This window comes from Sinohyriopsis cumingii, chromosome 17 (assembly GCF_028554795.1).
Source record: "Sinohyriopsis cumingii isolate HCF-2022 chromosome 17, ASM2855479v2, whole genome shotgun sequence".
Lineage (NCBI taxonomy): Eukaryota > Metazoa > Mollusca > Bivalvia > Unionida > Unionidae > Sinohyriopsis > Sinohyriopsis cumingii.
In genome coordinates this window covers 19,542,293-19,566,238 of record NC_142977.1, presented here as the reverse complement: position 1 = coordinate 19,566,238, position 23,946 = coordinate 19,542,293, and the positions used below count along the sequence as shown (strand labels likewise).

At 36.1% G+C, this 23,946-nt stretch overlaps 1 protein-coding gene across 1 annotated transcript in view; it reads left to right on the top strand.

Annotated features, from left to right (window-relative positions):
* The first annotated feature begins 1,389 nt into the window (after nucleotides 1-1,389).
* The window catches only part of LOC149777868 (fatty acid-binding protein homolog 9-like), a 57,621-nt gene continuing 35,064 nt past the window's right edge, over nucleotides 1,390-23,946 (top strand). The window contains exon 1 of the mRNA XM_089938968.1: nucleotides 1,390-1,602. Coding sequence (XP_089795094.1) covers nucleotides 1,524-1,602 — 79 coding nt within the window. The 5' untranslated portion in view covers nucleotides 1,390-1,523. The remainder of the gene's footprint in view (nucleotides 1,603-23,946) is intronic.

Here is a 23,946-nt window from a genome sequence, read left to right as displayed (position 1 = left end):
ATCACTAAGGTGGCGGGAGGCCCAGTAACCTAGCTGGTAGAGCCTCATACATGCAACTGAAGGTCGCGAGTTCGATACCAGCCCAGGTCGGCTTTCTGTAAGTGTTTTTGGGAAAGGTATTTAATTCTTGCCATGGATATGGCCAACAAATTACTAAAATGTGCTGTCAAAACCAGCAAAAACAAAATAAATTTAAACAGGGGTAAGAAAATATGATAGACATAGTATTGGTTGCAATAAACGTTTCATTTTATGAGCAATAACAGCACAAAGACGTGTCTTACAATGCGTCTAAAACTTCACAAACAGTCACGCTTGCACCCGCATTACAGTTTCAATTATCTCTAGCATTATTTAGACATAAGTAGGAAACTTGCCTTAAAACACTATTATAACTTTTTCATGATCATTAGTATTGTACTCTTAAATAACAGACGGATACATCTTCAGTACACGTGTCTTTTATTGTTTATTCTTGCCATAGTGACGAAGTCTTTTGACAGTCTTAAAAAGGTGGTGTATGCAGTTCGTAACTACAAGTTCGATAATGTGAGTTCTAAATTGTTTTTTTATCATTAAAGCCTAACATTCTATCTACACCACTAGTCGATAAGAGCCTAATAAATCTATCTACACCACTAGTCGAGAAGAAATTGCATCATTGTCAAAGTTACTCAGAACATATGTCCCTTAAATCACTGTTTAGTTGATACCAACCGTTAACCTTTTATCCCAGTCTTCATATTGGAAATCGCTTGAAATGAAAAGTAACGTAAGCCAGTACTGTCACATGTTCTGTTGTAATTCATTACGAATTTTATTCATATTATAAATAAATTATTAAAATAACCATTTTCTTTTCGGTCCCATAGCATTTAGCACCTCAAAATCTAATTAGCACTCTATGGCATGTACCAATAGCCATGCTGTCGGCAGATTTTACTCGAGCGAAAAAAAAATATATCTATCATAAACAAGCATACCGAAACTAAATCATAACTCTATCTTAAATTCTGGAAACGATCCAAAATACCTCTCCAATTAAAGTGAAACATACACTTCGTTATCGCAAAACCTCAAAAATAGTTCTTCATTAGAGACGTGGAGTCAACCCTTGTCTAACGCAGCGGGAAAAGCTTGATCAAAAGCCATATGTAATTATATTTCCATTCCGCGATTAGACTGAATTTCCCCCATCAACTGCAAGCTGGCACGCCACAGCACTATAGCTGTGGTATAAAAATTAAACTAGATGCTGATGAAATAATTATTACAAGAGGTATGCAAAACGGGTGCATCATCGCTCGTGCACCTCGCGACCTCGGCATACGATAATCAAGCTACCGGGCGATCGAGTTGGTATAAATTCTCCATCCGCTCCGACGATAATAATTGCAGACGCTGAAGTAACACAAACCGCTCGATGTGCTAAAAGCCGGATTTTCTCTTCCTGCGTAGCTAACTGAATCGAGGATTATTAGAGAGAATTTTACTCGACCACTTCCCACCTTTACAAGCCAATAATGTCTGGTGTACAAGGTTTTATTGGAAAATGGCGGGAAGAGAGCAAAGACGGCTTTGATGAAATGGCCAATGCTTTGGGTAAGTCAATTATTTAATTTTCGTTTCCGTTATTATAAGCGAGTTTATACATTCCAAAAATGTAGTTTGGTGACACTTCTTATCGAAACAGAAGATATCAAGCAAAAACGATATTTTTCTTGGCAACAGCTCATCTCGTTGGCATTTTCAGTCCGAAATGCTAACGACTGAAGAAGGTAATAACCCAAATAATCGCTGCGTTTATTTAACATTGGTAACGACTTTCTCCCTCATCGGGAGTCATAACAGTGGTACATAGTCGGAATTCCACTGTCACGCCTTCGCTAAAAATATATCTGCTTATTAACTTAATTAACTTAAAAACTTAACTGCATAATCTGGCCTTGAATTTCAAATGAGAAATTCGAATACACAGTAACTCTGGGCTGATTTTTAGCAAACACGTGACAATTATATGACAATTTAATATACAATGTTTTGATAATTTTGTGAGAAAGAATTACATATTTTAGCAAGTTTTTTTTTTATTTTAAAACAAAAGGTTGAGACTTTTGTGACTTCAATGTTTAATAAAAAAAAAGGTTGCTGAATTAAAACTTTTCAGTCTCAAATGGTTCTATCATAAATATTTTATAATCACTAGCACAGTAATTCCAAACAAACCTTAATCGCGTGGTCGATCCCACGTAACTTACCTAACGATTGATCTCTGCGATTTACGACATCTGTACTCTAAAATAAAGCTTTTAGCAGCGAATATTCCACCTTCTTGCAAGTCTTTGTGCCCAGTGAACATCATGATTAAAAGACAAAACATAAGAATCCTTTAGGACAAATCATATACGCTATCATTAGAGTAGCCTAGATGTTTCAGGGCAGAAGAGGCAGAGTCAAGGCTGAAGTCAGCACTACTTCAACACTGAACAGCACGTGACGTCTTGAAAGGGTGAATGGATAATGATGTCACTTGCCTTGAACGAAAGATCTTAAGGCGATCAATTTACAGGAAAGGCAGAGAAAATAGCTTTATCAAAATGCCATGACTTCCTCTTTTAGATCGGAGAGGAAATATATAATTACCATGAAGTCTTACAAAATTTCAGAATGGTTCGGTATCAAGCTAACACAAATTACCAATTAATGTTTAGATCGTCAAAAGGCTATCTTTTTATCAAAATTTTAGAACCTTTTCTTCATCTCTCTAATGAAATTCGTTATGAATTTAAAAAGAATACTAATATTTTTAAAGATGCCTAGAGTGTTTATACAGGTGTTTATACAGGGCTCGCAATTATCAATATCCCACTAGTCCGATGCTATTAAATTTCCTTATGGACTAGAAGATTTCATATTTTCAATGGTCCGATGACTAATGAAGTTTCATTTAACGCCCGCGGCTAATGAGGAAGTACCGTTGAAGTTTCATTTAACGTCCGCGGCTAATGAAGAAGTACCGTTGAAGTTTCATTTAACACCCGCGGCTAATGAAGAAGGACCGTTGAAGTTTCAGCTGGACTACTAAAAATTCTCAAGCTACTAGTCTTTCTTACAACAAAGAAATTTATGTTAATTTCTAGGCCTGTTATACAGAGACGTTTCTCTCTGTGATCATGAAATTTTATGAAAAGTTCATTCATCTCTATAGTTTGTCATTATCTCAGCCCTGTTCAGAAGGAGATACATATTATATATATATATATATATATATATATATATATATATATATATATATATATATATATATATATATATATGTTAGAGAGAGAGAGAGAGAGAGAGAGAGAGAGGATAAATCCATATACAGAGGTTGATAAAGCAAGAAGTCGAAGGAGTTTTACAACCTACGTAAAATAATGATTTAATTTTGTTCGGAAACACCAGAAAACAACACCGAACACAATCATCTAAAACTGTTTAATGATACGCTAGTTTTGTGGTCATTTATACTGAACAATCTTCGATTTTTAACAATACGCATAACACTGCTTATCCATATAGGATATTTGCATATGCAGTCATTAGTTATCCTTTTAAACTTTAAGTGAGTTTCTCTCTCCTCAGTGAGTATCTCGCCTTTGCCTTACTAAATACCACACCGCCCTGCCGGTATATCCCGTCGCTTTACTAAACACCACATTGTCCTGCAGGTATATCCTGCCGCCTTACTAAACACCACACTGCCTCGCTTCGCATTATTAAATTCCACACCACCATGCAGGTATATCCCGTCGCCTTTCTAAATTCCACACCGACCTGCAGGTATATTAATTTGCCTTACTAAATACAACACTGCCCTGCAGGTATATCCCGTCTCCTTGCACCGCCCGCCAGGTATATTCCTTCGCCTTACTAAATACCACACCACCCTACAGGTGGTATACCTCTTCGCCTTACTAAACACAACACCGCCATGCAGGTATATTCCTTCACCTTTCTAAACACCACTCCACCCTGCAGGTATATTACTTCGCCTTACTAAACACAACACCGTCCGGCAGGTATATTCCTTCGCCTTACTATATTAATGTGCACTATGGCACAGAAACCATAAATTCATTTCAATTGAAAATCACTAAACCAGATTAAAGTTAGTAAGGAATAATCATTGTTTTCTTTTTCTCATGCATTACACTAGGGTTGAAGTCAATGTGCTCAAAACTATATCACGCGGTCAAGTGATTGGTCATTCAAAAATGTAATCAGGGGATAGATAATGACTTATTTGTACACATTAATGGATAATGGTGATACTTTAACTGACTAAATATTGATTAAAGTTTTATTTTTAAAAAATAGTAACGTAGGCTGAACATTTTTATTAATTATAAAAATATAAAATTTCTAAGCATTTCTTTACACTTATAAATTAGTTGCGTTTGTGCACGCCATGCACTGTTGCTGTGACGTCATATGTTTGAATGTATGATTACTACTGGACTTTCGTGTGTTCTGAACGGCACTCATACATAAATTAAAGAATACATCAAGGGACGAGACAAAACTAGTCATCTCTCTGTGCATATATATTTTCCTCTAGGCGTCCATGCCAAAGTATGTACGCATGTATGCATGTATAGTATGTATGTATAGAGCTTAAAGGCACAGAACAACAATCCTTGCTTTATAACCAAGCACTAGGTTGTTAACGAAATTGCAATAGCGTTTTGCCAACATCCCGAGGAAGGCGACCGCCCAACCCCCATATACCTACCACCACCCCTAACCAAATTGAAAAAAAAACTCTTGAGAAACAAGATAAAAGGTTTGAATGTCTCAGAAGCTCCCCAGAAAGTCATACCAAACTAACGATATAGATCAAACAGTGTTACACTCTTAAAATACAAAGTTTTCCCCATAAACCGCAGGCTTTTAAAAGGCTACGTCTTTTTCAGTTGGAACAACATCGCGTTACGCATCCCACAGCAAGCAGGTTTTATTTCCCTTAATCATCTTTTACGATATGTTGTAGGGACCTGTCCGGCCTGTTCCACATCCGATAAGCCGACATGTGGAAGCCTAGCAAGCAACTACTGAAAAAACAAATTTCGTATCGAAAAATGTATATCACACCAAATTAAGATCCTATACCATTCAGTATGTCACCTTATGATATTTTACTATAAAACCCTAGTTAGTTTGTTATCCTTTATTGTGGTGGTGAAAGCTCATTTATCAATATGATAGTTAATATTTAATTTATGTTATCTTGTAGTATCTCTCCATAAGTCTGCCTACTGATATCAATAAAATAAACTAGAGACGTGACCATTCAATATTTTTAATATCATCTAACAGATGGTTACCAGTTATTTATCGACATCAAAACGTGCAGTTGTGGAGCATTAATCAGGGTAATGAGCGTGTGTGTAATTAAGAATTTTAACGTAGCTTTAACAATTTTGCAGGCATATCGCTACGATGTCTGCAGTGTTGCAGTTTATAGTGATGTCTAAGACTGGGGCATCATGCCACAGACATGTAGCATGATGTAATCCCAGTCACATTATCCTGACACCAGTCCGACCAGTCCTAACACTAACATCTTAATGCTGAGCGCCTAGCCAGGCAGCTGTTAGTACCATTTTTTTAAAAAGCATTTGGTATGACTCGGCCGGGGCTTCGAACCCACGACCTCCCGCTTCCGAGGCGGATGCTCTAACCACTAGACCGCCGGAGCAGTCTTAATCAGGGTAATAAACATTGTAACGGTGCACATGTTGCAGAAAGAGTCATAAGCGATTTAGCTAAACTAATCATTACCCCCAATAGATCCTGTACAAGGTGCGCTGCTATGATGATAAAACGGGGGTGGGGGTTCCAAGTTATGTAGAAGAGGCATCGCAAATGCAGACGACAAAAAGAGACGTACAAAGAAATCAGACCTCTGTCCATTTACGTATTAAGTGTTGAAAACCTAAAATATTTACAAATGTGATCAAATAATCAATTATATTGTTTTGCCCTAAAGCACATATATAATGAATGGAGATTTATCGCTTCTGTTTCACCGAAAACTCGACTTAGGGCTATGTCAACATATAGTTGCACTCGAGTGGGGCTGGTTGCCGTGATCACAATGATAAACCACATCGATAGTTTGGCATATCGTCATGAACAGAAGGTTTTACAACTGAATGTGCAAATGAACAGAAAACATAGTTTGTGCGGAATGCTGCGTGCAAATATGTTTTACAGCCGTAGCGTATTAACGGGAGTGGGGGTGGGGGATGACGCGGCGGTTGCCCTGGGCGCAAAATTTTGGGGCTTGGGGTTGCCAAAACATATTTGGGCCATCATCGTCGCCTCGAGCGCTATTTAGCCCTAGTACGCCACTTTTGTGCAGTGTTACGGTAGTTGTGTTTAATTAATTCATCTTCGTACCATAAAGATACACCAGTGTTACGGTAGTTGTGTTTAATTAATCCATCTTCGTACCATAAAGATACACCAAAAATAAATATATATCACTCACATATGTAAAAACAACTACTATGTCTTCCAGTTGGTAGCTAATTGTAAACACCGTGCAACATATTGTCTCCGTGATGTTAGCTTTAGTGAAATAATAATTTGTTAGACCCAACATTTGTAACGTAACTAATACTTTGAAAGCTGTACAAAAGTCATAAATCTGCCTATTAGTGGATTCTCGTATATATCATATATTATAATAAAGATCTGGTTAATATCCATTCACATTAAACCATGCATTAATAACAATAAAACGGAGCTTTTCAAAAGAACTTACGCGGCCATTAAATCACCGGAAGTACGGTCTGAATATATTTTACGGTGTGGCCCTTGGCTACAGTGTAGAAGAAGAATATCATGAAACGCCTTAAAGTTAGAAATCGTCTAGTCACTCTACTGTATTTGCCAAAACTAACTATTTTCTTTAATTACACCATCAAGTTATAATTGTTTACGCGTTTTATCCAGCCATCAGTATTACATAAATTATTTTAAACACGGGATACTTTGTGAAAGAAGAGCACTGTGTAAAATATTCAATTGCTATACACGGGATACTCTACGACACAAATATATATGCAAGATATGATTCATTTGCTACACACGGGATACTTTGCGACACAAATAGACTATGCAAGGTATGATTAATTTGATATACAGGATTTCTACATTAAGCGCTCATTACGTACACAACCTATCGGAAAACAATTATTAAAATGATTTAATGGATGCACGTCCTTTGTCAACGGTCATTTCAATTTTTTTTTAATTCTGTAACATGCTATCGGTTGTTGCGTATTTTTAAAAAGTCTTCATATGGTGCATACAAAGATTTGCACCAACTTGTAAACTCCACAAATGAAGAGCTTGAGCTCCAAACATGAAGAGCCAAGTCGTACAGATCATTCAGTAACGACATGCCAGTACCGGGTATAATTTTCTTGAATTTGATTACAAATACAAATAAAAGCGGTTAAATAAATATTTATTTCGTCATTACAATTTACATTACAACTAACTCAATTAATAAAAAAAATAATCACAGATACAGCGTTGTTTGATGGAAGGACTGAAACAGTTTATTGAAATTAAATTAAATTTGTATGGTCCGAATCAGTAATGGACCGTCTTTGCTATGGGCCAACTACAGAATGGCTCGACCGTGACAGTCATTAGTTCGAACTTAAATTTGCATGGGCCAAATATGTAATGAGCCGACTTTGTTATGGGCCTACTCAGGATTGGTCCAACTATGTTATAGGTTGTGAACTCCATGTAACCATGGGGATACGGACTACATGCAAAATTTAGTAAACTCCAAAAAGGAAGAGCCTGACAACCTGCAAACCATTCGTCTCTGAAACAGAATATTGACAAAAAAATTGATCCAATAACCACGTGGAATTTTACTTTTACCAAAACACGTGTTAAGCCATTTGTAACGAAAAAGTTTGCTTACTTTCATTCAGAAGCAAGACATACATGAGATTGACATGAAAGTAAAGTCTTAACATACATACATGTCCGCTGAAATATAACGTTATATAGTAAATCAGCTGAGTCTTCATAAAGTCATCAAATAATAGTGCAAAAAGGTGACATTTTCTAACCGTTTAATACTGCAACAAAATGTCGTCAAATACAGGTAGAAACATTCAAATTACTCCAGAAATTTCACTTTTAAAGATTGCTCATATCAGGAGATCCTTCCTTCTCTTTTGTGATGTAATGGACATATACAGTGCAACATGACGATGCCTAGGAAGAAACCTTATAAGAACTGCAAGTAGCCGGGACAATCGGAACATACTAGGGCCTTACCGAAATTAATCCGAATAACACGAGAGAAACAAAAGAGTAACCGCCCTTGTATATACAAGTAACACATATATCATATGAAGTATTTGTACACATGTTACGCAATCATTACTTGTCTAGACCGAAACGTTCCAAAATGTCTGGTTTCAAGCACTAAGTAAAAAATATCTGTCGTTGACATAATTTTTATGTTAATTCCATAAGGATATCACAATGCTTTCAAAGTAGTTCTATTTTTTCTAGCGGACTTGAATGTTCGACTGAGCTGTCGGATATTTTCAGGCGATGTCTTCTCTTTTTTACGTTGTATCACTCTATCTGGGTACTTCCGAGATGGAATTTTCTAGGAGAACCAATACGTTTTCCAGATGGTATTCATTTCTTTACAATGTGCAGCATGTTGTCATTGTGATGATAACATTAGCAAAATAGAACTTGAAAGCTCCAGCATTTGCATTGTTTGTAACTAAATAACAGAACGTACATGATATACAAAACTAACCCATTTATCTATATCTACTAATTAGTTGATTTTCCGATATATAATCCAGTATTATAAACCATGTATAATAAAATAATGACTGATCTTCATTCACGCTGAACCTTATAATAATAATAATAATAATAATAATAATGAACTTTCAATAGAAACAACGATGGCCATTAAATCATTGGAAGTGCCATCAAATTATGAACACGGCATGCTTGTTGACCACGCTGTAGATAAATAATATCATAAGGCGCTTTAAAATTGGTCATCGTTGATTGTTTGTGCGTTGTATTCTAGCCATTGGCAGCATGTAAATTACGTTAAATTCATTACAATTTTTATTTTCTGTCCGGAGATTCAGTACAAGCGCTGGATGTAAGATTGAGGTACAATCAGCTGAGGTTGAAAATTACATTTCAAGTAATAAGGTAGTCATTGGTTTGTATTTATGAAATTACTTTCGGTCTGTACTTCAATATTGCTTGTAGATGATATTTGTTCTGCTCTGTACGACTTTCTTATTTCAAATAAAATCTATAGCAAAGAAGTTTTTGAAACTTAGGCAGAATGTTGTGATGTGTAAAGTGAATGTCATCCACGAATGTTTCTTATCCCTAAGTAACACAATTAACGCAAACAAAAGCACAAAAATACCCATGGGGGAGTAATGCAGTTAATAAAGAAAAAGCACATATAAGATGTTCTATTGTGATGCTACGAGATCACTATGTTTGGAGTCTGCTTTTACAGAAGAAATGTCTGGGTTAAGAACTAAAATGTAAAACATAAGATTAAACTCAAGGTAGACTGATAAATTTCCACAATATGAAACGTAAGCTCTCATATGATTGACACTGAAACTGTGCTATCACAGTTTATATGTTCCAAGTGTGACCTTGGCACACATTTTATGAACAATGATTGGTCTTTTCTCCTTCATTGTATATATGTGTGAGTTCATTATCTCTTGGTAAATGATGGTTTCTAATTGATGTCAACAATTTGTTTAACATTTTGTACCAAGACTGCATAGCATTGCTCAGGCCATGCTTATTTTTTCACAAACATTATTTGTATTGCCCTATTCACTCGTTTACATATGTGATGTAAATACATCATATACATATAACAGTTTTTAGGAGAATTTCCATAGTACCAACATTCAGTACCACTCGTGCCGAAGACATTGCTCGCATACCAACACCAAACACGTTTGTGTTCTAGTGTTAGTAATAGAAGGAAGACTATTGAAATATATATGTAGATTTGGCATAATGATAACTATAGGACTGTGTTTCGCCAAGTAATTAACAATACTATGAACTGTATCGGGATGCCTGTATTAATTGTCGATTTATTTTTATTCTTGTACATTCGGCATTTCATTTAATCATAGCAAGGTATGGGATTTAGAGGTTGTTTGAATATTTAAGTCAAACTAACTGCAAGCCTGAATAAGAAAACGATGTTCTTCATTCAAGGAAGAATACTACATATTTTGTGTGTGTGTGTGTGTGTGTGTGTGTGTGTGTGTGTTACGTAGCTTTAACAATTGTTCAGTCATATCTGCAGTGTGATAGTTTATAGCGATGTCCAGAACTGGGGACATCGTACCGCAGACTTATAGCATCATGTCCCACCCAGTCACATTATCCTGACACCATATCGACCAGTCCTAGCACTAGCTGAGCGCCTAGCGAGGCAGCTGTTAATACCATTTCAGAAGTCTCTGGTATGACTCGGCCGGAGTTCGAACCTGCGACTTTCCGCATTTGAGACGGACGCTCTAACCACTAGGCCACCGGAGCGGTCATGTTTTCCATCCGATGTAATAAAAACACATGAAACCTAGGAATAATTGTTTCTTTTTTATATCTACTAGCCGTATTTTCTCTCGATTTGCTTTTATGAAATTATCTCACATCATCCTCTGATAATCTTTCTTGATAAATACTTGGTTATTTATATTGGTTTTGCCTGCAGTCTGTACTGCGGCAGACGAGGGCTGAATAATATCCTTGACACCATATGTTTCCAATCATCATAAAATAATTCAGCGACGATGCTGGTTGCTTGGAATGGTGATTAATTTCTGCGGCAAATCTGTCACCTGTATGCATTCATCATCGCATGAACTAGTACATTCGAGTAACTAAATGAACCATAATCTTGACAGGGCATAAGCAAATGCACGACAAGAGAGAGGGAGAGAGAGAGAGAGAGAGAGAGAGAGGCGCATTTTTTTAACATATAAACCTCAATAATTTCATCCGGGCCTTGTATTCTGTGCGTACCAGATACAGATTAAACACCAGTCAGGGAGCAAGGGACAATTTTTATGCACACATTTAATGTTGCATTCACTGGCCTAATATAACAAAAAATATAAAATAAATAAAAAAAACAAGTGAGGTCAAAATGATCCGTATTTTTGGATAGCTATATTAAAATTAAGCATAAGAATGTTATTCGCTTGACCTGTGTAGTCAAAGGCAGTTCAAAGCAGACGAGTTTATGCACCAAAACCTCAAATTTATGCCTGTTTTTTTTTTCCGGTCAGAAGGTCATTGTTTGACGCCATGTGATGCAAACAACAGTCCTTTTCTTAGGGGATAATTCTACAAAACACGTTTGTACTAAACAGATGATGCAATTGAAAATAGTTTCCATCCAAGCCGTTTTGGAGATGTTATACTTGCCCAGAACCAACGTGCTTACTGCTATCGGGGGTGGGTGGGGTGGGGTGGGGTGTGGTGTGTGTTGGGCTAGCTCTTTTTCCTATCCGACTGTTGATATTTCACTATATATAGGCATATACTGCAGAGTAACTATAGGAGGTGTTCATACCTCACATAAATTACAAGAACAATACAAGCCCGAGAAACCAAGTTCAAAATATATCCATATCTTTAATTAGTAAACAATAATAGCTGGAGAAGTCACACCATTACCTTAAGTTCAGAAATTTAACAGAGGCCAATTTAAGAAACTATCCCTGCCACCTCAATAATGAATTTAACAGGGAATACCCATTGAGTTGCGAGGAGAGACGATGTGCATACAGACAACTGTCGGTTGGGATAGATGCAAGATTTTTGTCCTGATGTTAAAATTAGGACATACATGTATATACTTTGTAAATTAAGGACTTCTATTTGTACTTCGCCAACTGTGATAGACGTCTATAAATCACGTTTGATATGGTGCTTCGGGTTTTCACTCACTACTTTGACTAGTGCGATCGAAGACAATTCACTCAAAAGTAAATCACTCCCGATTTTATACATTGTTGTATGTATGAAATTAGAAAAATAATCCATTCTCCTTATCTTTTCTTTGAAATACGCAGCACAAATAAAACACTCCGTCATGGCATAACCTTGATATGGAGTGATGTACCAAGACCTGTTGACGGTGCCTAGATCTGGATCTAAATCTGCCTTGATATCTGTGATGGTTAATGTTATCAATTATTATGAAACCTTGGTCGAATAGTGAAAGTGTACTACGAGAGAGAGAGAGAGAGAGAGAGAGAGAGAGAGAGATTTTAAACATCAACAACATCTTACGGAATTCTTCTGAGCTTAAATCTTAAAGAATTTTGATTTTATCATAAAAGCATCGATGTACATACAATTCAGAATTCTGATGTTTTCATCTTGATGCTAAGTAGCGATCCAAACTAACTTACTGCGCTGACTGTATAAATTTATTCTCTGGATGTAACGTTGGTCTGTTATCTAATTTGTTTTGTTACGCCTTCCAGCTATTTTCGTTTTATTTCGTTATATGAAACAGTTGCCATCAGAAGCTTGGCACATACCTCTTACAGACTACTTCTTCTCTGATCATATCCTCTCTCTCTCTCTCTCTCTCTCTCTCATCATTCTTTTATTTTGTATCATAGTTGCGAATATAATCATGTATGCTATGTTCGAAAATGTGCCCCATCATATGTGACGATAAGAAACAACTTTCCAGTGATAATGATTAAAAGTAAGACAAAAAGTTTCGTAACTTTGTGTGTTAAAGAAAAGAAAATATGCTTCCTTTTTGTTTCTATATGGTATAGTAATAAATAAAATTACATCTTCATCTTTTGCCTCCTTGTCCTATATTTTGTTTCACAGGGATAAAGATTTAGGGTAGATGGATATAGATTTTCTTTCTAGCTATTACATTGCGTTTCAATTAATTATTTGTAACGTTTTACAGTGTAATGGGATAATTACAGTGTAATGGGATAATCATGAAATTGTCTGAAAACCGTAACAAGAACAAAACAATAACCTTTGAATATGTTTTTATTAAATCATTCCATGAAAGAATATTATCTCGGCATATTTCACCATTCTTTATATCTATATTCCATCTTGCATTTTTTGGTGAAAGCAGAAATGTGTTCTTGCATTACGGATGTCGTCCTGCTAGCTTGGTACTCTAGCTAGCTAGCTAGCTATCAACATTTAAACCGCCATTTCACCTTCCAAAGTACCCTATATGCTCTCTGATAAGCCTAGACCAACTCCAAACAGCATTCACCCTGATCTGCCTTCGCACGATTCGTTGGTGGATCAGGTCTTTGTTGTTTGTTTTACATATTTATCTTTGCAAACGGCATAGACACAGATCTGTTGGCGCATTATGAGACAGTAGATCTGGGTCTATGCACTTTGCATTTAAACTGTATTAGTAAGCTGGTATATACGATATGTATTGGGTGATGATTATTCCAAACACAATGGCAAGGAGTGCTTCCTTAATTGATTAATAGCCATGTGGATGATACCTGAAATATGTAGAACACGTTCTGGAGTTCAACAACTGTTTTTGTTAACACATAGGCTAGAAATTAACGTGAAATTTTAATTGCATTATTTTGTTTGTACTCTTTAATTTACGAAATTGCCAGGGCGTAGTTTTATGTACACAGCAGGATTATGTACGGAGAGTTTCCAATACGATAAGATAACCTAGTTTATTTAGGGACCAGGAAATAACGGCACTCACTTGCCGTACATGCATCTGGTTCATTACACTAGTGCACTAGTACATTACCAAAGGAGAAACACGTTTACTATTACAGGTACACGCAGATCACACAGTATCAGTTTAATACAATGGACGGGTCAATGTGTTTATCAACAGGGGACTTGAGGTGAAAGCAAAATATAAATAGAAAGACTCACCAATCTCCAGCAACACTGTGGCGTTACGAGTTTTGTGTGCGCTTTGTCAAACTTAATTAATGTGAGACGTGTATACACTAGCATATTAAGGTGATTATCCCCCATTTCTGGGCCAGTCCATGTGCACATATGTGCAGAACTACGGGTTCATAAACTCTTTGCTGAAAAGTAATGGAGGAATTACAATACTGGAACAGGAATTATATATTTTTTTTTTGAAGATCTAAAATTTGTATATGCCCGAGTTCGGCAGATAACTCACTTTTTGCTTGGTTGTTTGTTTTGTGGGTTTTACACAATTTCTCAAAACATGATACATGGCATACGTTACATTTTGGGAAACAGAACACAGAAAGATCTTGAGAAGAACCACTGACCCACGGAAAGGTACTGGCAATCTTGTTCACGTGCCCACGTTGGTTCAGCCGAGACTTAAACTCAGGTAGTAGTGACATGTGTGTGATCTGTAAAGACGATCGCATTCAACCACTCGGCCACCCACCTCCATCACTCAGTTGTGTATGTCGATTGATTTCATTAATAATAAATTCAGTGCTTTATGACTAAAATCCGTCAGACTTTTACAATTATTTCTTCACTGTACTGTTGCCATTCTTTCTGTCCTTTTTAAAACCTTTATCAATTGTCGATTAAACATTTGACACGGGTGACGGGTCTGTACAGTGGGACGGTTGCCGTCTTAAAAAGACGGTACACAAGTATCTACATAAAACTGCATTGATGTTTATTATTATTATTATTATTATTATTATTATCTGTACTTTTGGTGTATGCCTTTGCGCGTATATCCAATCTAGTTCATCAATCTCTCAAATCATTGAATCATGTAAGATTATAATTTATTATACGAAATACATTTATATTTGAGTCTTTCTTAAAGACACAACATATCCATGTATTGGTCCTTAAGCATCTCTTAAAAACACCACCTCTCCTTGTGTTGGTTCATGAGTACCTCTTAAAAACACAACCTCTTCTTGTGTTGGTCCTTAAGTACCTCTTAAAAACACAACCTCTCCTTGTCTTGGTCCTTAAGTACCTCTTAAAAACACAACCTCTCTTTGTGTTGGTTCTTAAATATCTCTTAAAAACACCACCTCTCCTTTCGTTGGTCCTTAAGTGTCTCTTAAAAACACAACCTCTCCTTGTGTTGGCCCTTAAGTATCTCTTAAAAAGACCACCTCTCCTTGTGTTGGCCCTTAAGTACCTCTTAAAAACACAACCTCTCCTTGTGTTGGCCCTTAAGTATCTCTTAAAAACACCACCTCTTCTTGTGTTGGCCCTTAAGTACCTCTTAAAAACACAACCTCTCCTTGTGTTGGTCCTTAAGTATCTCTTAAAAACACCACCTCTCCTTTCGTTGGTCCTTAAGTATCTCTTAAAAACACCACCTATCCTTGTGTTGGCCCTTAAGTATCTCTTAAAAACACAACCTCTCCTTTTGTTGGTCCTTAAGTATCTCTTAAAAACACCACCTTTCTTTGTGTTGGCCCTTAAGTATCTCTTAAAAACACCACCTCTCCTTGTGTCGGTCCTTAAGTATCCATTAAATACACTACCTCTCCTTGTGTTGGTCCTTGAGTATCTCTAAATGCAGAGATTCTCAAACTTTTCTTTTACACAAACTACTGCAGGTCTACTAGCACCATTCCGGGTGGGTAGGCGGGTATAAAGTTGTACAATAATCAGCTAACGGTTCAATCAACATTAGGAAAGATCATTAAGTGGTCCGCCGAGACCATAATCAGTGTTCAATTCGTCGTGAAAACAAAGTTTCGCACCACTGTCCTAATCCTGTATGTATTTGATAACTCGAATCTAGACTAAACACTACAGCTTGCTACTTTATGCGAAGATTTGGTTTACTGACATTCAAACGAATTGCAAGGGAAATCACGGAAACTTGGTGCTTTAAACTTTACCACTGTACCTAATGTATATTTGTATACGTAAACATGAGGAGAAGTAGTCCTTTGTTAAACATGACCCTGTCTGTTTTGCACCATCTTAAAGGAATTCCCTAATGGTACCGCCCAGTTAGAACGGTGACTATTACTGTCTTGGAGACACCTGCATGTCTGTAACAAATAAACTGCACGACCCCCGCCCCGCAATAGATGGAAGTGGGCAATGGTCCAGAATAAAGAAGAAACATCCTATACTCGCGGTAGGAAGCGATGTAGGTCTGTTATCTTGTTTTCTTTGTGAAGACATCCTGTTCTTTAAAGTTTTTTGCCTTTTGTTTATTGTATGCTTCTGTTACTGGAGAGTTTGATACCACTGCGTGCACTCGTTCAAGAACATCGATTTACGATTCACTGTCTGTCTGTCTGTCTGTCTGTATCTCTCTCTCTCTCTGTATAATACTATTTTTGAACAAGTAGTACACAAGCTGAAAGTGATACCCTCGCTACAAATAAATATTTTTATTTTTTAAACACAAAATTGAAGACAATCCGTGCTAGCATGAAAAACAAGCACGAATTTCCACGTTATAATTTTGGGAACACACACACACACACACACACACACATGCACACACACATGCGCGTACGTGCTTTTCGATTATTACGACGTGAAACGAGTTGTAGAAACTGACCAAGCGCTTGTGAGATCAACATATCCGTTTGTCGACTCTTACGACGCGAACGAACAAACATTTCAACACAAAATGTTTACAAGAATGCTTTTTTACACACGGTGAATCAAAATTGCAATCTAATACTGATATAACCAGAAAAGCTGCATTGTTTTAACTATTTACGTTGTATATTTAAATCCCAATTTGCAGGAAGATCATTCTGATATAATTTGCTTGAAAGATATTAAATTTATATGGTTACTGTAATCATTCCTTATATCTATGTTGTTACCGATCTATGGCGATTAAATTTTGTTTCCTCGTGTAACATCTGTTGTATAATCCATTAGTAAACATTGCTTGTCTATCGATTAGTAGACTTGTTCCAGTAGACTTGTTCCATTAGACATTTTCTAGTAGACTTGTTCTACCCGACTTTTTCATGCAGACTTGTTCATGTTATGCAAATACAGACTTGTTCGTGTTATGCAAACTATTAAATGATTACCACACGGACATTGTGCAGAAATTCTTACTTTTATCTTTGTTTCATTGAAATTTCCGTTGTATAGGAAACCATCTCCGAGACAAATGTTTGTGTAGCCCTATATCAGCCACAAAACAGCAAAATAGTAATTTTTCACAATATGGATTCTTGCTACAATGTAGGTAGTTCAAAAGTCTACAGTATCCTGCTTTGCATAGCATTAAGGATGAGTACGTTTAGTTTTAACGCAAGAAAACGGTACTAATAATATTTTCTTTTCCTTCTGTGCCTGTGTTTGTTCTTCGTTTGTGTCATCTGCCTTGAAAAAATGATCCGTATATCACGAAAAAGCCTGACTAGTTTTTTTGACTTGCCGTATACCGCTTCGTCATGTTACGTTCCACTTTGATACATTATAGTGGAACTGCTAATGAGTAACATATTCGGATCTTACGTTATTGACAGTCACACTGTCCAATCGTCTCTGTCGGAGCTGTCACATGCTATGTTCAAACAAGCATGTTTCTCATTCTTGTCTGGCGTCGCGTGACTGCGATTTACATTTATGATAATTTTTATCAGCATGTGTGTGTACAGAAAATTGTTTAAATTTTTAAAAAAATTCCAAAATAAATAAGATAGGGTTCCATACAGAAAATTATTTCAGTATGAATGTGTTCCATATCGCTTATTAGATTCACATATTTTGATGCACGTAATTTTTTTTTATGTCAATGTACTTTAGGTGGATGAAAAAGTATCGAAGAGACTTAACGTAATGTCAAATAGGAATGATGTACATTTAAAATGAATAAAATTTAAATGAGAACTTATTCTCATATTCTACAGTTTGTTAGCATTTTGGTGAAAGTGACCCAACCTTGAATAGCATCGAAAGTAAGAAATTGAGATGTTCAGGACTAGAACGAACGTCAGTCAGTGGCACATTATTTTTCCTATCTGGTATGGTACTGAGACCAACATACAAATAAGGGGTTGGATTTGCCTGAAATGGAGCAATATTGTGCAAAAACAATTCTTCATACGGGTTCTTTTTTTGTGTCTGACAAACATATTAAATTTATAAAATATCGTCTTTTCTCTTGGTAAATTGAAGGCAAAACGACCTGAATAAAATTAGATTTAAATAAGTACGAGATTAATACCAATTCCACAATAATTGGTGCTAGGTGCTCTTAGTGGCCTAATTCACACCTTCATGAATCGGTGTATTCAGAATTAAAGCGACTATCTCTAACGGTGTTGCGAAATCGATCAGGAACCCATTTAATGGTCTGGATCTTACAGCTTAATCCTCATACCATTTTTTCAGCACGAGTGCCTAACCACATCAGATACGTCTGGAACAGCAAAAAAGGTTCATGAAATTTGACCCAAATCCTTTAAAACATCATTTAGTATATAATGTGCAGAGAAAAGCTAGAAATAGGTTTGGGAAAAACTTACTTCTAAGAGAAGGGGACTTTTATGTTACTGTGTCAATGGTAACATCAATGCAACAGACGGGAGTTGATTCTTTAAGCTTCCGGTAAATTAGGATCTAGTTTTACATCTTTGAAGATGAACCTGCTTGGTTTTTTAATGTTCATGTAGGCGACTAGTTATCGCAGGATGAATGTTACCAGCACGTGTGCTTTACTCCTTGAAACAATATAATTGTTTTGCTACTTTACCACCGCTAACATGTATGCGTAGACAAAAGTCTGAAGAAAAAAAAAGAAAGAACGATAAAGTAAAATCATTTCATATCAGAGAACAACTTATATCCCGTATCAGACTTGTTTTGTGAAGACTTCCTGTTTCTTTTTTCTCGCCAACAGCGGGATGCTTTTGAGCGGTTACCTATTTATGATTACAACTGTTAATTCCTTCAAACCTATCCATTTATCAAAAATTTCACTCAACGCCCTCTTTCGTCCAAAAGTATATAGATAGCTCTCTGCAGCTGAATACAGTAACGGAATATAAAAATAACTATGTGGATGCCAAACTAAATGCGATTCCGTAACCGTAACAGTTGCTGCAATGCTATTTAGAGTATCTCAGAGATTACGGAAGATTGTCGACATCACCTATACAGTTACTTGGTTTATCCTGGAAAAGTAAAAACTAGCAAAATAATCTATGTCTATTCAATCAACTACCAACGTTATCGCTCTTTATTTATACCTCTTAAGTAGTGTTTATATTTAGAGTAAAATGCATTGGATTGTCTAAAAAAAATATCTTCAGTTCGATACTAGCAAGCAAACTCCCACATATTTAAAGTAACTTAATGAAAAGGCAAATTTAAGTCCCTACAAATATAACCAGCTAATGAGTACCCATTAAGAACTGAAGAATGTCTTATCTTCACTTTTTTCAAATCTATATTATGGAAATATCAGGTAATGATTTCATTTTATTATTTTTTTAAAAAAGAAAACGATTTCTCAGAGATTTCTTTCCCCTGTTTTCATTTTTCATTATTCTGTTCCTTCTTTCGCTGACAGAAGCATCGGAAAGATTTTTCGTTTACAGAAATGTTAAAGAAATGTTCAGTTATGCATCTTTCAAATTCTTTCCTAGCAAAATCAAAACATGTCATCAGGATTATTTTTATAGCTTGCTTCTTGACAATTTATTGTGCATGCATTATTTGTGCCTAATTCTATCATATGAAGAAGTGAATGTTTTTCTTAGGCTGAAAAGTGATGGAAGGATAGTATGGTTAGCAGAATACTGCGCCATAATAATGATGGTAATAACGGTATTAATAATTGCCATTGTTATTGTTTTTGTTGTTGTTATTGTTCTTCTTGTTAAAGAAAAATAAATAAATACCGGGAAAGCAAAAGAGCTCATGAACACGATTCGAAAGACATTTTTTAAATACTACTACTGCTGCCGCTACTACTATTACTACTACCGCCCTTATTATTATTGTTATTATTATTATTATTATTATTATTATTATTATTATTATTATTATTATTATCTTCATCAACATCATTATTATTAATAGTAGTAGTAGTAGCAGTAGTAGTAGTTATTGTTGTTGCTGTTGTTTTTGATCGATGCAAAAGACGGCGACTGTTTGAATACATTTATCTGGATCAGTTCTTAAGGGATTTTTTTTCCAACATAATGTATTCGTGTGTGTGTGTGTGTGTGTGATTATGATTTTTAACGTAGTTTTAACATTGTTTCAGTCATATCGCTACGATGTCTGCAGTGTGTCAGTTTATAGTGATGTCTAGCACTGGGGCATCATGCCGCAGACACGTAGCATGATGTCCCACCCAGTCACATTATCCTCACACCAGGCCGACCAGTCCTAACACTAACCTCTTAATGCTGAGCGCCAAAAGAGGCAGCTGTTAGTGCCATTTTTTGTAAGTCTTTGGTATGACTCGGCGTGGGTTCAAACCCACGACCTCCCGCTTCCGAGGCGGACGCTCTAACCACTAGGCCACCGGAGCAGTCTTTTTCAACATAAAGAATATTGAATATTTTGATGATTGTACCTATTTTATCTATATGCGATATGCATACAGAAATCGTTATCAAAGTGAGACAGGAAAAATATATTTAAAATGGATAAAGCATGATTTCGACAGAAGCTAAGAGTACCTTCAGGGTAATTCATTTATAAAAGTCTCAATCGTTCATTTAAATGATGTGTGTAGCATGAGACCAATAATGTATGGGTCATACAATCAGAAATGTGAGAACAAAGTACTAGAGTTTTGAATTCAATATTTCATGTCAGTTTCTGGTAAACTGAGTGTATACCTGGGTAAAGTGAGTGTATATCTGGGTAAATTGAGTTGGGTAAATCGAGCGTATACCTGGGTAAATCGAGTGTCTACATGGGCGTAAAAGCATTTCAATGTAGATCGGATGCCAATTAATTTCAATGATTGTGTGATCTGTCAATTAACACCTTGCAGATGCCGTCAATCTTCCCAGAGGCGGGGTGTAGGGTGTATTATTCGAGTGTAATTTGTGTAGGCATCTTACAAATACAACCATATTTCTTTCTCGTCCAATTTGTAGACATCCTATCGAAGATCTGATTCATTATAATTCCAAATTAGTGTTTTAGTCCAAGAATATTATCGATGACTTTGTAATTCCAGTGAATATTAATACGAATAAATAAATCCTTCAAATTAAAAAGTGAACACAACAATAAGACTGATTCAGCTTTGGATTTTGAGGCCATAGTGAATAATTATAACGTAAAGAACATTATATGCCCCTTTACTGGGCGTAGGTCGCAGTTACCATTTTCTGGAAATACTATCAATTTAATGGGAAATTTCCTTTCTGGAGCTTTCTAAGGTCAAGATCGAGACTGTATTTGAACTCAAACTGAAGTAAATCTGTTTACAATTAGAAGTGATCTGAATATTTTATCTAAACTCATTGAGAGATATTAACTAAGTATTGTGCTGTTTACAAAATAAATGGCACTGATCAGGTACACGTTAACTTCAATTTGGGCAAAAGTCAGGTACAAAATACAAATATACATCACATATACTCATGGAAAAAAACAGACAACACATATTCAATATACACAACTTTTTGGCATCTAATCAAAGGATCTTTTCTGTGATTTTTAGTTGTGTTTGTCTGAAAATTAATGTCCAAAAGTCAGCTTTTAATCTCCACCGACACCCACACAAACTTGAAGATGGAGAACACATTATGGAGATGGAATTAGTCCAATGAAAACTGTCTTTGTGGTCGCCTAAATACCAGTATGTCAAACAGATCAGCTCTATATCCATACATATGTTACAAGATATATAATTTAGAAGACCTACTTCCAATCAAAAGGAAACAAAAAATAGCAAAGTACAGGAAAGATACATGCAACTCTAATACGTGTAAATATGGCCGTCTTTTAATGTCACACTTTTGAAGAGAAATATAACATATAAATTCTCGCTAAAGCCATCGTAATCTTAAGCACCGTTTTAAGACCATGCACCATTTCAAAGCGGCACCGTGGCTTTTAACAGCCACGTTAGATTTATTATTATATGTGATGGATGGTGGGGTCTGTATGAATGAAGGAGCTCTCATCCTCTCAAATCAATACCGTTATCAGAGCATTTAGTTCATGGCTATCTAAATAAAGATTTTTTAAAAAATCGCGTGTAGCATTAAAGCTATCTACTGTAAATCATGGTACCAATTGGTATTGGAACCCATATTGTGCAATGAATATAGAACATGATCTAAATGATATTTTAGCAGAATGAATGATAATTTTCCCAACTGATTGATTCCATTTTATCCTATTCCGGAGGCAAAAGGGTGAAATGAAAAAAACACTGCTTGGCTTGTTTCTGCTCACACTATACATTATACACATGAAAACGTTTTTAAAACAATTATATCCAATTTTAACAAATTTGAACGTTATTTAAGCGTAGACTATATGGTGCCAATGAATGGAATTTAATTGAATCTAGTAGCCAAACACAGACGTATCTGAAAGCACCAACATCATTTTCTCGTCTTCACGTGCTTCACGTGCATGTGTAGAATAATACCACTGCAATTAAGCTGTACTTATAGCTTGCTGTTGTTCTTTTGAGTTTAACGCCATTTCTCAGCGCAGGATATGCTGTGCATAGCGACCAGCATAAACTGGTGGAGGTTGAACTATGGAAAGCCCCTTTAAGAACTACCGACCTACGGGAACCTACTAGCAGATTTCTCACATACCCACAATGGCCAAGATCGAGACTCGAACCCATGCTGACTGAGGAGAGATGGTATTGATCGGTAAAGGCGAGCGCTGTAGACCACTCGGCCACTCTGAGCCCAAAAATATAAATAGGGGTTGAGTGGGGTAAAATATCTCTTGAACAAAACCTTACGCTTTGGAAACATCACTCAATTTACACTGCATTTGCTGCGCTCTTTTCTCTACCGTGAATGGGTAGAGAACGGGAATATTTTGTTAAATACTTAAGAGGAAAAAGTGCAGAATTCATTGCATTCATTGATGGAGCACATAGCTGAGGATAATATAACAGCACGCGGCATAAACAGCAAAATACTGATGATGTCATAATGTAGGACATCTGAAACGTCAACCAGTCTTGTTTACAAAATCTGTAATAAGACATACAATATAGCAACCAGTCAATGTACCCGGTGTACAATTACAGGGAGACGAACATGCTTCTATTGTTATTGCCTAATCTAATTCCTCTTCGATCAGTCTGTATCGTGGAATCTTTTCAAACGCTGCAATCCTACTAAGAATTCACCATAGATCAGTCCAACGGCCATTTTTATTCTTTATCAAACTGTTGGTGCGTGCATTTAGGCCGTCTAACTGAGACTTGTAGAACCGGTCAGTTATGTCTAAAAATAAATGAATGAATTCATGTCCAAGGTTGAAGATGTGGTTGTGAGTGACGAATAAAGCGCCTGATTTCTGGAAATCAAATAAAATAAATTCGTATTAAAAAGTTTGTGTCAAAGGCTTGACATTACTTGTAAACTTCCATGTTGCACTTCAGAAATATAGTGCATCACGTGAGATTTATACAGTAGTGATTACGGAATCATATTACAACTCTTTGTCGTTGTGTCTCTGTCTGTCCCTGTGTCTGTCTGTCTGTATCTCTCTCTCTCTCTCTCTCTCTCTCTCTCTCTATATATATATATATATATATATATATATATATATATATATATATATATATATATATATATATATATATATATACATTTCATGGACACCTATACACACTGTATTTATTATTTCTCTACCCAAAAACATTATGCCACACAG